This window comes from Geotrypetes seraphini, chromosome 7 (assembly GCF_902459505.1).
Source record: "Geotrypetes seraphini chromosome 7, aGeoSer1.1, whole genome shotgun sequence".
In the NCBI taxonomy this organism is placed as follows: Eukaryota; Metazoa; Chordata; class Amphibia; order Gymnophiona; family Dermophiidae; genus Geotrypetes; species Geotrypetes seraphini.
In genome coordinates, this window is record NC_047090.1 from 61988270 (window position 1) to 62002094 (window position 13825).

The 13825-nt window shown below is 44.2% G+C and overlaps 1 protein-coding gene across 3 annotated transcripts in view; it reads right to left on the bottom strand.

The window, feature by feature from the left end:
• Positions 1 to 13825, bottom strand: part of SAMM50 (SAMM50 sorting and assembly machinery component) — a 106003-nt gene that overhangs the window by 63569 nt on the left and 28609 nt on the right. For all 3 annotated transcript variants that reach the window (XM_033951681.1, XM_033951678.1, XM_033951680.1), the window contains 4 exons: positions 12444 to 12550; positions 7133 to 7263; positions 6013 to 6100; positions 221 to 349 (listed from right to left, as the gene is read on the bottom strand). In XM_033951681.1, coding sequence (XP_033807572.1) covers positions 221 to 349; positions 6013 to 6100; positions 7133 to 7263; positions 12444 to 12550 — 455 coding nt within the window. The remainder of the gene's footprint in view (positions 1 to 220; positions 350 to 6012; positions 6101 to 7132; positions 7264 to 12443; positions 12551 to 13825) is intronic.

Genomic DNA, 13825 nt, shown 5'->3' on the forward strand with positions numbered 1-13825 from the left:
AGGCCACTCCTCACCTCTCTTTCCCAGTTATGAGTGAACTAAACAGATGGGAAAGTTAAGTAAAATTAATCTCCCTACTAGGTTGACAAGCTTCTTTCCATTTTAAGACTCAAGAATGGTCAACCATTTATTCTCACAGTTAAAGTGCTGCTGGCAAACTCTTTTCTATATTAAGTTCAAGTTTAATAGGATTTGATATACCACCCTTAAGATAGCTTACAGACAAAGATGACTTGAGAGAATGCCCACTTTGTTCTCTAATAGAAAAAGATGCCGTTCTAGAGAGACAACCAAGCTCTCTCCAGACACCCTCCCACTTCAGCGTGTGGCTGGTCTTCCATATAGGGAACTACAAAGAAAACACAGAAGCATTATTATTAGTATTATTAAGAAAACAAAATTAAAAACAGTGTTTCAGGCTGGAGGATGATAGAATCCAAATGAAGCAGAAAAACAATGAGTTAATATAAAAGGGTTTTTAACACAAAAATATCATTAAATAACTTTTAAAGCACTATTTATATTTCATAATTCAAAAATACTTAAGGCAGCTTTTATAAAATCCTTTCTTTACAAAAAAAGGGCGATAATTTTTTTTTTTTTTTAAATTATTTAGCGCACGATTGGCATAATCACATGCAACCAGAATTTACTCTGAAATGCCTCAGCATGTCCTGCAGTAAGCCATTTTAAGCCGAGGAAAACACACACCAGTGCTTGCTGCAACTTACCCCCTCCTCTATTAGAAACATAGAAACATAGAAATAGACGGCAGATAAGGGCCCACGGCCCATCTAGTCTGCCCACCTTAATGTCCCTCCCCTACCTTTGCCCTGTGAATAGATCCCATGTGCCGATCCCATTTGGCCTTAAAATCAGGCACGCTGCTGGCCTCAATCACCTGTAGTGGAAGACTATTCCAGCGATCAACCACTCTTTCAGTGAAAAAGAATTTCCTGGTGTCACCTCGTAGTTTCCCGCCCCTGATTTTCAACGGATGCCCTCTTGTTGTCGTGGGACCCTTGAAAAAGAAGATATCTTCCTCCGCCTCGATGCGGCCCGTAAGATACTTGAACGTCTCGATCATGTCCCCCCTCTCTCTGCGCTCCTCGAGCGAGTATAGCTGTAATTTGTCAAGCCGTTTTTCGTATGGTAGATCCTTGAGTCCCGAGACCATCCGGGTGGCCATTCTTTGCACCGACTCCAGTCTCAGCACATCCTTGCGATAATGCGGCCTCCAGAATTGCACACAGTATTCCAGGTGGGGCCTCACCATGGATCTATACAATGGCATAATGACTTCCGCCTTACAACTGACGAAACCCCTTCGTATGCAGCCCATGATTTGTCTTGCCTTGGACGAAGCCTGCTCCACTTGATTGGCAGACTTCATGTCCTCACTGACGATTACCCCCAAGTCTCGTTCTGCTACCGTTTTTGCTAGGATCTCGCCATTAAGGGTATAAGACTTGCATGGATTCTGGCTGCCCAGGTGCATAACTTTGCATTTTTTGGCATTGAAGTTGAGTTGCCATGTCCTAGACCATCGCTCCAGTAGGAGTAGGTCGTTCATCATGTTGTCGGGCACTGAATCTTCGTCTGTTGTGCATTTGCCCACTACATTACTCAGTTTGGCGTCATCGGCGAATAATGTTATTTTACCTCGAAGCCCTTCTGCCAAGTCTCTTATAAAGATGTTGAATAGGATTGGGCCCAAGACTGAGCCCTGTGGTACTCCACTAATCACCTCCGTCATTTCGGAGGGGGTGCCGTTCACCACCACCCTTTGGAGCCTACCTCCAAGCCAGCTCCCAACCCATTTCGTCAATGTGTTACCTAATCCTATAGAACTCATCTTGCTCAGTAACCTGCGGTGTGGTACGCTATCGAATGCTTTGCTAAAGTCCAGGTACACGATGTCCAGGGACTCCCCAATATCCAGCTTCCCCGTTACCCAGTCAAAGAAGCTGATCAGGTTGGATTGGCAGGATCTCCCCTTAGTAAATCCATGTTGTCGGGGATCCCGTAGATTCTCCTCATCCAGGATCTTATCTAATTGGTGTTTGATTAGAGTTTCCATTAGTTTGCTCACTATCGATGTTAGACTCACTGGTCTGTAGTTTGCTGTCTCCATCTTTGAGCCTTTCTTGTGGAGTGGAATGACATTAGCCGTCCTCCAGTCCAACGGGACGCTGCCTGTACTAAGGGAGAGGTTGAAGAGCGCGGACAGTGGCTCCGCCAAGACATCACTCAGCTCCCTAAGCACCCTGGGGTGCAGGTTGTCCGGCCCCATTGCTTTGTTAACCTTGAGCTTTGACAGCTCACCGTAGACACTGCTGGGCGTAAACTCAAAGTTACTAAACGGGTCAACTGAGCCAACCCTTGTCTGTAGCTGAGGGCCGAGCCCTGGCGCTTCTCGGGTGAAGACTGAGCAGAAGTATTCATTTAATAGTTGGGCTTTTTCCAAATCCTTTTCCACATAGTCTCCGTCTGGTTTCCTAAGACGTACAATCCCGCCTGAGTTTTTTCTTCTATCACTGATATACCTGAAGAAGGATTTATCTCCCTTCTGGATGTTCTTTGCTAGAGACTCCTCCATGAGGAATTTAGCCTCCCTGACTGCTGTTTTGACGGCTTTTGATTTGGCCAGGTAGTCTGCTCTAGAGTTAAATTAAGCAATGAGCTTAATTTAACTTTAAGCTGTATATGCAGGTTTCTCATTTGAGGTATAAATGTAGACTTCACATCTGTGCAAGCATAGGCATCTTTATTGAGAAGATAGCTCCAAGGAGAGCAGACAAATATTCTCACAAGCGGGTGACGTTATCCTCAGAACCGGTATAGACATTACCAGGTGCACTGTCACTTTAAATTTTATAAGGCAGTGCCCATACAGTGCATGCCGGTGCCTTCCTGCCTGACATCGGCTTGCTAGACCTGCAGTTCAGTAACAAATCTAAAAAGCCAATTAGGGGAGATGGGTAGATTGAAAGAATATACGCCTGTAGTCCTCAGAGAACACCTGCTACAGGCAAGTATCTTTGCTTTCTCTGAGGATATGTAAGTATTATATTCTCACATGTGGAACTCCCAAGCTGAGTTCCATGAGTCTGGAAAGTATAAATAATATATAAAACATGAGCTTGGCGAAACCCAAGAGGGTTGGAGGAAAAGTTGGCATCAGGAAGAAAACAGATTTTACAGAACTGCTTGCCTAAACAGACAGTCTCTTCTGGAGTTTTGTTCTAAACAGTACTGAGAGGTGAAGGTATGGATCAAGGACTGCTTTGCAGATATTGTCAATAGATGCAGAACATAAATGAGCTGCTAAGGCAGCCACAGCCCTTACATTGTGGGCTGTCACACGGTCTTGTAGCATCAGTTCAGCCCTGAGCATACACAAAGATGGTACAATCCGTTAGGCAAGTGGAGATGTTATCTTGGTAACATGAACTCCAAATCTGTTAGGGTTGAAAAGAACTGGGAGGCTAGCTGGTTATTCTTGGTGTTTATCAGATGAGTGCACATGTCTGGTGACAAGGGAAGTGATATCCTGCAGAATCCTGGATTCAAGATTTTTACTGGGCTGTGCACCTTCACTGTCATAACACACAATATAATTTTATAATCTGTCTTTCCCTCCTTCCAACCCCCCTTCCAGTATGGCTATTCCTTATGTTCTTATCTTTTAAAATTAACCTTTATAAAGTATTACTTTGTTGTTGGGTTTTTTATTTTAGCCTGTACTGGCAGTAGGAGGGAAAATTACTGTCCTTAGTTAATTCCTAAATCTTGAGGCATGTTTCTCCTTTTTCCATTCGGAAATCCTACCCATTACATAAATACACTCATTACAGCAGTTCAGCACTAAGCAGGAGATCTGAGATGAATGAGAGGGGAGGCTTTCATTATGTTTTCCACTTAATAGCTCTTTGAGATTGGCCTCTCATATGTAAACTTTGTATCATATGTATCATTGTAAACTTTGCTGATTTGGAACATTTTGCTCAGATCATCTGGTACACAGAAGCTCCTTCCAACTAGAGAGTGACACGGGGACAAATATTTATCTCCGTCCCCTCACCATCCCCATAGTGAAGTGCATTTTTCTTCCATGTCCCCTCACCGTCCCTGCATTTTTCATCCTTACCCACTCACGCTCCCCACAGTCTTAATTTTCTTCCCTGCATATTCCTGCTGAAAGCAGAAAGCTGATTTTACACAATTTTAAGATCCTAAGGCATTTCAAATAAAACATTTTAAGCCAGACCTTCACCAAATACAGAACAAGGCATCACAAATTAGAAACAAAAATAAGTAGACAAAAACTGAACTGGGAACCCCAAAAGATTAAACTCAGCAAGTAACACTGGAGAAAAACATAAATGAGTTTCCTTTTCTGTTGAATACACTACAGACATCTACTATACACATTTACTATAGACATTTACCAAAGCTAATGTATTGTATTTCAGTCAATAAATTCAAAATAAAATGCTTTTTTTTTTTTAGTTTGTCTGGAGATTTTTTTCTCCATCAAGTCGGTTCCAGTTTCTCTTTTTTCTGTCTTCTGAATTCCTTCCTCTCTCTCCTCCTCTCCCATGTGCAACAAGTCACCATCTCTCTCTCTCTCTCTCTCTCACTGTTCTCCATCTCTCTCTCATTGCCTCCCTTGCTGCAAAAGGAGTGGGAAGAGAGAGAGGAGGGGGAGGGATTCAGGGTACATCTCTCCCACCCCTTCTACTGCCAAGTCCAACATCTCTCCCTCTCTCATCCCTGGCTCCTGTACAGCATCTTTTGCCCCTCTCCACCAATCCCATGCCCAACATTTCTCCTTCTACCAATCCTCTCCAACACCATGCTGCATCTCTTCCTCCCTTCCCTCCACCACCACATCCACAATTCCTCCTTCTTGCATATCTTTTCATCTGTCCCACCTTTTCATCTTCACCACAACATCCAATATTTCTCCTTTCCTCCTCTCCACCACTATCATGTCCAACCATTTCTCTCCATCCCCTACTGGCTGCATCTGTCCTTCCCTGCCTTCCCAACCCCCACCCAGCCTCTGCAGCATCCTTCCCAACCCCCTCCCAGCCCATGCAGCATCTGTCCTTCCTTGCCTTCCCAACCCCCTTCCAGCCCATGCAGCATATGTTCTTCCCTCCTTTCCCAACTCTAGTAGGATCCTGTGGCATGACCTCTCTCTCCAGCTCCCGACTCCCTTATCCACCTCCTCCCTGGCCGCTGTAATTTTAAATCTTCAGGCAACAGCTATGAGATAAATCTGCTGCTGTCGGCCTGTCCCAGAAGTCTTCATTCTGCAGCAACTTCCTGTTCCCGAATTAGGGGGACGCTGCAGAATGAAGATTTCCAGGGAAGACCGACAGCAGCAGCCTCACCTCGTAGCTGCTGTCGGCTGCCCGAAGATTTAAAATTACAGCCTTAGTAAATCAGTTTCTAAAGGAGCTGCTGTTGATCACAGAAGGGAATCTGCCCCCATCCCCACCACACTCTCACAAATTTCACTGTGAACAGTGGGTGTGGGGTAGAGATTCAGCTGCTACCTCCTAAGGTTTGGGGCTGGCTTTTAGATTCAGTGAGAATTTGTTGAGGCCTGGGTTGGGGGGGGAGGAAGAGTGGTGTAAATGGTGTTGAAGTCAGAGGTGGGGAGAAAATATGATGTAGACCAACTATGGGGAATATGACAAGAGATGGTAATGACAGAATCACCCTGCTAATAATCTATCAAAAAACTGTCACCCAGTTGGTGGCTCCCACAAGTCATTCACAACTTGCATATAGGGGATTGCCTTTATCTTTACCTTTTAAGATCCTTAAACTTATGTTGGTGACTAGAGGACTCTATCTAGCTAAAGAGTCTCTTGCACCACAGAAGCTGCCTAATGGTATGGGCTTACAGCAGCATTGTATAAGGGGCTGTAGTGTATAACATATAACAAAGTAAAATACAGATATCACATACCTGGCCAAAATAAAAATTTCACTTACACTGATTTCTGTAGATATTCCTCTATCAGTTTCACGCAACGAGCTCCAAGGAAACTGTCCAGTTACTTTATAGAAATTTACAGAGAAGCTAAAAATTAAAATACAAATCTATCAGAACAAGTGAAATGAAAGAAAAATTACCATCTTAACAAAACCTGTCAGACATCTGAGGCATGATTTTATAACAGGATTCCTTTGTAAGAAGTCCAAAAAAGTGCTTATCCTATAAGAACATAAAAATAGCCTTACTGGGTCAGACCAACAGTCCATCTTGCTCAGTATCCCATCTGCACGGTGACCAATCCAGGTCACAAGTACCTGGAAAAACCCAAATAACAGCAACATTCCATTCTACCAACCAGGGGCAAGCAGTTGCTTCCATCACTTCTGTCTCAATAGTAGACTATGGACTTTTCCTCCAGGAACTTGTCCAAACCTTTTCTAAAGCCAGCTATGTTATCCGCACTTACCACATCCTCTAGCAATGCGTTCCAGAGCTTAACTATTCTCCAAGTGAAAAAATATTTCCTCCTATTGGTTTTAAAAGTATCTCCCTGTAGCCTATGTGCCTTTATAGAATGTGCTCCCAGAACTCAATCTTGTAGAATATGAATGTGTGCATGTATAAAACACCTGTACACACTGCTCCACTCAAGGTACATCCTTGGGAATACCCGACTCTAGATTATGTGAAAGTACTAGGCAAACATTTCCCATGTGTATTTTTCACTTGTGTTTCTGGTTACACAATTTTATAAAAGCCCTTTTCTACATGCTAAAATAAGGCAAAAGGGAGAGAGATGTCATGGCTTTACAACACAGACCTAACTTACCAGTCTATGACACCTTCAGTGAATAATGAACTGATTACAACTTCAAAAAATACAATTTAACAAGCTAACTAATTCTTCTATTTGGCAAGGAAACTAGATGGAAGGTTATGCTGGGGAAACATTTGAGTAAGAATAGCTGACATTTATATCAGATGCCTCTGGTTCAACTTGCATGTCTTAACAAAATGTTCAGACTACACAAAAATTACAAAATTAGACAGTAATGTATGATTTCCAGGAAATCAGATTATGGTTCTTAGAACCTCTTAAAATTAATTCTCTCTCACTTTCTTTCGAAGTTTCCAGGCTGTGGTTTAAAGAATGACAAGCCATATGATGTTTCTTTTGTTCCATAGGAAAACTGGAAAGTCATTTTCTCTGCCCGACCACAAAGATTAGGAAGCTTGATTCCAAGAACCTAATAAACAAAATTATTTTAATTGTCAAAATGCAAATTTTACATAAAACAATGTAAAGAAGGCAATTTTTAACAGATACTGACACAAGTAAATAACTTATATGTAAGCTGCCACCAGGAATGCAAATATAAGTATATGTGGCAGATTGACAATGCACATACTTTTATTTGCAGGAACAAAATATTAGGGTCTTACCTCTCCTAATCTTCTTTCTTGTAAATCCACACTCTATTCCAGGACCGTTGGGTTATTTTCCTGTACCCACCAGAACTTGTAGGACGCCTCGTATCTCAGAGAAATAAGCTCCACCCCTCTTACCTCAGCACTGTCCCCTCCATAGCCAGTTTGTTGTAAAGTAGCCAGGAACATCTGCAGAGCAAAAGAAAAAGAGAGAGGGGAACGGGGACACTCCCCGACAACTAAGTCTAATCTGCTCATAACAAAAAATAAGAGACACCATCAACAACTTCTATCATACCAAGCAGCCTTATGGGGCAAAGACTTGGAAAAACTAATTACACACACAAACAATTATGGTGAATTTAGGAAACACCTAAAAACATACCTGTTCTCGAAATACCTAGGTGACGAATCAGGACAATAGCCCCCATCGCAATCCCTCCCCAAATTAGATCTTGTAAACTGTTAACCTCTAATCTCTAACTATGAATGTTCCTTTCAATTTATGGAATTTTTCTAATTCATTGTAAACCGCATGGAACTTCACGGTCCTGCAGTATATAAACTGTTATTATTTTTATTGTTGCTACTATCAGATATTCACTGCTACACTCTGTAATTCGATGTCTGTGCAGTTTCTCTTCATTGTAAACCGCCTAGAAGTCGCAAGATTGTTGGCGGTATATAAGAATTAAAAGGTAAAAGGAAAAGGAAAAAATGCAAAATAGCAACAATTGAATTAGGTCATTAAACATCAGAAACCTGAATGACAAAACAGTGTTAACAGGAGACACAGCCTACAATATTAGAAGGGGATGTACGAATAAGGACCCCCCAACCTCAGTACGAAACCCATTGTGATGGCACTCTTACAAAGGACGGTCAGAAAACAGAAATCCAGCTTACTAGTACTTGGAAAGGCAGACAATCGGTGAATCAGCAAGCACAGGGTAGCTTCCTGAATAGAGTGTGGATTTACAAGAAAGTACCTAATCTTTCGTTCTTGTACAATCCCACTCTATTCCAGGACTGTTGGGACATTACAGAGCAGTCCAGTAGAGTCAGGGTGGGATTGATGAGCCTGCTACCAAAACAGAAGCACCAAAAGCAGCATCTTGCTTGGCCACCACATAAATCCTGTAAAACTTGAAGAAGGTATGCAAAGAGGACCAGGTAGCAGGGCCCTGCAAATCTTTCCAAAGAGATCACCAATGACTCTGCCCATGAGGACGAGATGCCTCTGGTAGAATGAGCCCGCACTGCAAGGCCGCATTGTCAGCTGTTATGTAAGCAGCGAAAATTGCCATATGGATCCATCTGGAAACTGTGGCCTTGGAAGTTGCCCTGCCCCTACAGGCAGGACCTGCCAGCACAAAAAGATGGCCGAGAGACAAAAGTCATTCATGACCTCCAAGTACCATAACAGGATCTTGTGCATGTCCAAGAACCGCAACACCTGGTCCTGCTCTTTTGAACCGGAGGAAGCAAAAGCAGGAAGCCAGACTTCCTGATTAATGTGGAAAGCATCTTCGGAAGAAAGGAGGGAACAGTGCGCAATACCATGCTAGAATCTGTAATACACAGAAAAAGATCCCGGCAGGAAAGAGCCTGAAGCTCTGAAACCCTGCAGGCGGAGGTAATGGCCACCAAAAAAACAATTTTGATTGAAAGATCCACTAAGGATTCATACTCCAGAGGCTCATAAGGCGGACGAGTCAGAGAGCAGAGAGCCAGATTAAGACTCCAAGTCGGACATGGGACTCACAGTGGAGGCTGAAGCCTCAGAATGCCCCACAGAAAACATATGACATTTGGATGAGCTGCCAAGGAGTCCCCAGAGGAGAAAGGCCCATACAAGAAAGACCGGCAAGCTGGATTTGGAGAGAAGCCACTGCTAGGCCTTTCTTCAGGCCATCTTGCAGGAACTCCAGAATTCAAGGAATCGATGAAACAGACAGGTCCACTTATCTCTGGATGCATCATGTCTTATTACATCTCCAAGCTTTCACATAAGCAGACACCATGGACTTCTTCTTGCTGCGGAGTAAAGTGGTAACCACCGCCGAACAATAGCCCCTGTCAACTAAGGCCACGCTCAATAGCCAGGCTATAAGACCAAAGTGGTTCGGATCCTGCAGTGCAATCGGGCCCTAAGTGAGGAAGGGAGGGTGACAAGGGAGCCAGAAACCCTGATCCTGTGGGAGCCAAACTAGGTCGGCATAATATGGGCGCCTTGGCCAATCAGGTTTAACAAGGATCACAGGATCTCTGTGGGCTGCTATTTGTCGCACCAGATGCCCTATCATGGGCCTGGAGGGAAGACATACAGAAGGCCTTCCCGTGGCCAGGGCTGAACCAGAGCGTCTAGACCTTCTTTGCTGGCCTTGCAATGGCAACTGAAGAACCGACTGGCTTTCTTGTTGGCCGCAAAAGCCATGAGGTCGAAAGTGGGATACCCCCACTGTACCACTATGTAATCAAATGCCTTCTGTGACAGGGACCAAAGTCTGATGACTGAGAAAATCTCCCTGAAAGTTGTTCACTCCAGCCATGTGCACTGCTGACAGTGCCACTAGGTGCTTCTCCACTAACAAGAAGAGAAGCTGGGCCTCCACACTCAGCAAGGAACTTCTGATGCCAGCCTGTCAAATGACGTAAACCACCACAGTGGCATTGTCTGAGAAGATGTGGACAGCTCAATGACGGAGACAACCTTCGAAATGGAGGAGAGCCAGTCGAATCTTCCGCAGTTCCAGGTGACTGATCGACCACTTGTGTTCTGAGGGAGCCCATCGGCCCTGAATGGTCATGCATACTGCCCCCCAGCCTTAGAGACTCGCATCTGTCATCAGAATTACCCATTCCAAGATCTGGAGGGGAAGACCTTTGGAGAGAGAGAGGTCGCAGCCTCCAGGTGAGACTATCCCATGTCACTGTCATCCTGGACAGGGGCGCATGTAACAGATCTTGCTGCAGACTCCAGCATGAAATCAGAGCATCCTGCAGTGGATGCAAATGGGCTCTGGCCCAAGGGACCACATTGATCGTTGCCAACAAGGTCCCCAAAACCTGGAGATACTGCTAGGCAGTCGGGACCGGGGTGGCCAGAAGGATGGAATCGAGAGTGATATACTCACGTGGAAGAGCGTCACGAGTGGAGTGTCGCAGGGTTCGGTGCTAGGGCCTGTGCTCTTCAACATATTTATAAACTTGCAAGAACTGATGGCAGGCATAGAGAAAGCAGCACAGGGCCAGGCTGGATGCTGAAAAGATCACTCCTGCCCTGCACCATGGCCACAACATTGCAGGAGGCAGCCGGCAGCCATCCAGGAGGTATTTACCAGGGGAGGGGGGGTGATGTATAGGCCGCCCCATTGTAAAGGCTGATTTAGGTTTTAAAAAACTCTGAGATAAGCAGCGACTAGTAACATGGAGTGGCTTCTCTAAGAGTTTTAAAACCTAATGCTACGGGTGGTTGGTTATTTTGGATTATGTAATGAGGGTTTACTATTTGTGTTTTGTTGAAACCAATAAAAATTATTTAAACAAAAAAACCTAAATCGGCATTTCCTGAGGCCTTTACAAGGGGGCGGCCTAAACATGGGGAAATACAGTAATAGGAAACATAAGGAGGAAGAGGACAGAGAATTACCATGACAGTGACAACACACTTCTATTCTGTACTGTTAAAATCCAAGACAAACTGTGTGAAACCAGCACTAACATTTAGGGAGCTCACAGCCACCTACATGCCTTGTAACCAGGCATAAAAAAGGTTTGCTTTTTTCAAAGCTTATCTTAGATGACTAACAGAATAATTCTCCAGTCACAGACTTACACTCTGACTGAAAGCAGGCAAAAATGAAAGCAGGCGAAATTGACCGACAGGGTGGGACATCAGGATTACTAGACACATTTACAAGACAGAAGATTATTGAGGAAAAACCTAATCTTTCTTTCTAGTGCAATGTGTCTAGTAATCCTGAGCATTGGGGATGTACAAGAGCAGTTTCCTGAATCTAGGACAGGACAACTGAGCCTGCCTGCCACTCTATAAAATCTGGAAAAAGTATGAAGAGTGGACCATGTAGCTGCCCTACAGATCTCCTTGGGAGAAAATGCCTGAACCTCTGCTCTTGACAAAGCCACATTTCTGGTGGAATGTGGTCTCACTTTCTCTTCCCCCTTCTCCTCCCACTTTCTCTTCCCCTTTCTCCCCTTCTCCCCCCCCTCCATTACCCAAAGCAGCAGAACCAGTCCCAACAACCCCCACCCTCCCTCCCTCCATTCCCAAAGCAATAGAGCAGGTCCTGAAAACCTCCTCCTTCCCTCCATTTCCGAAGCAGCAGAGCCAGTCCTGATAAACCCCTCCCTCCCTCGATGCTATAGCAGCAGCCGGCAAGCAGAGGAAGCGCTGGTAAACAGGCAGCTTCTAGTCAGCTTCGGCAGGGTCTTTCCTCTGCTGCGTCAAAAGTGACATGGCAAAGGAAAGGCCCTGCTGGGGCTAGCCAGAAGCTGCCCATTTACCAGTGCTTCTTCTGCTCAACGGCTGCCGCTACAGCATTGGGTAAGTGAGAGAGAGGGATGGAGGAGGGGATTGACAGGACAAGCTATGCTGCTTCTGGAATGAAGGGAGGGAGGAGGTTGCCAGGACTGGCTCTACTGCTTCAGGAGCTGGAGGGAGGGAGATTTATAGCTGCTGCTGATGCCTCTGCGGCTGGAGGGAGGGAGGGGAAGTTACTGGGTAAGGAGCAACACTTTGGACATTGTCCTAGGAGCACAGGAGGCATTTTATTTTTTTGTCGACATTGTTTTGTCGTTTGGTTGAGAGTGTCGGTTATTTGAATACCAGTTAACTGAGCTACTGAACTGCTTTATATGGGATCTACAGTGTAATTTTTTATATATTTACTACACTATTCACTAAGCTGATTACAATAAACAAGGACAACACAATAGTTGAAAGGTCCATAATGAAGTTATTCTGAATAGTCCATACCATACTGCCTTCATTATTGCCAACCATAGTGTTGTAACTTCCCGTCACCCTTCGAAGCTCAGTTACTTCAAAAGTAACATCTATACCATTTGGAAGGGCATCATCACCTAAAAAAAGACATACAAAGAAACAATGATATTGATATTCAATTTATTTTTATTGACTGAAGAACACTAGGCACTTTTAATAGAGCAGTGTCATTATTCAGTGTTATGCCATTTAAAGATAATTAATTTGAGTCCAGGTGCAGAAATAATAGGTATATACGAAGGTGGTTTAAAGTTAACGCAATCTCCATCAAGGACTATACACTTAGGGGTCCTTTTATCAAGCCGCGCTAGCGGGGTTAGCGCGGACATTTCATCACACGCTAACCCCTGCGGCCGGCTAAAAAACTAACGCCTGCTCAATGCAGGTGTTAGCAGCTAGCGCGGCAGGCGGTTTAAATGCGTGGTATTACGCGCGTTAAACCCCTACCACAGCTTGATAAAAGGACCCCTTAGTCCAGCAAGTTTCCAGTTTTTTTTTGTATCGTAGGAAAAAGAGCTTACGTAAAAACTGGAAACTCGCTGGACTAACCCCCCTCATTTACAAAGATGCGCTATGCTTTTTAGTGCACGCTAATCACACGCTAAACGCTAATGCATGCATGTTATCCTATGGACGCGTTAGCGGTTAGCGCACGTGTTTATTTAGTGCACACTAAACATGCGCTAAAACGCTTAGTGCACCTTTGTAAAAGAGGGCCTAAGTATACAACCCTCGATGGATATTATGTTGTTTAACTTGCTTTTTTACCAAATTTTTCATAACTAAGTTAGTTATCTGGTTATCTTTACCCAAGTATATTCAGCATAGAAACATGATGGCAGATAAAAGCAAAATGGCCCATCCAGTCTGCCCATCTGTAGTAACCAGCTTAAGAACATAAGAACATAAGAACATAAGAACATAAGAACTGCCTTCTCCGGATCAGACCTTCGGTCCATCAAGTCCGGCGATCCGCACACGCGGAGGCCCTGCCAGGTGTACACCTGGCGTAATTTATATTCCAAATAATATAAACCAAATACTTTCCACTTTCCACTCGTAATTTATATTCCACCATATCCTTATATGCCTCTCTTAAGGAGATATGCATCTAGTTTGCTCTTGAAGCCTAGGACGGTAGATTCCGCAATAATCTCCTCTGGGAGAGCATTCCAGGTGTCAACCACTCTCTGAGTGAAGCAGAACTTCCTGACATTAGTCCTGAACCTGTCCCCCCTTAGCTTCATTACATGTCCTCTAGTCCGTGTCAAATTGGACAATGTAAATAATCTTCTCTGCTCTATTTTGTCGATTCCTTTCAGTATTTTGAAGGTCTCGATCATATCCCCACG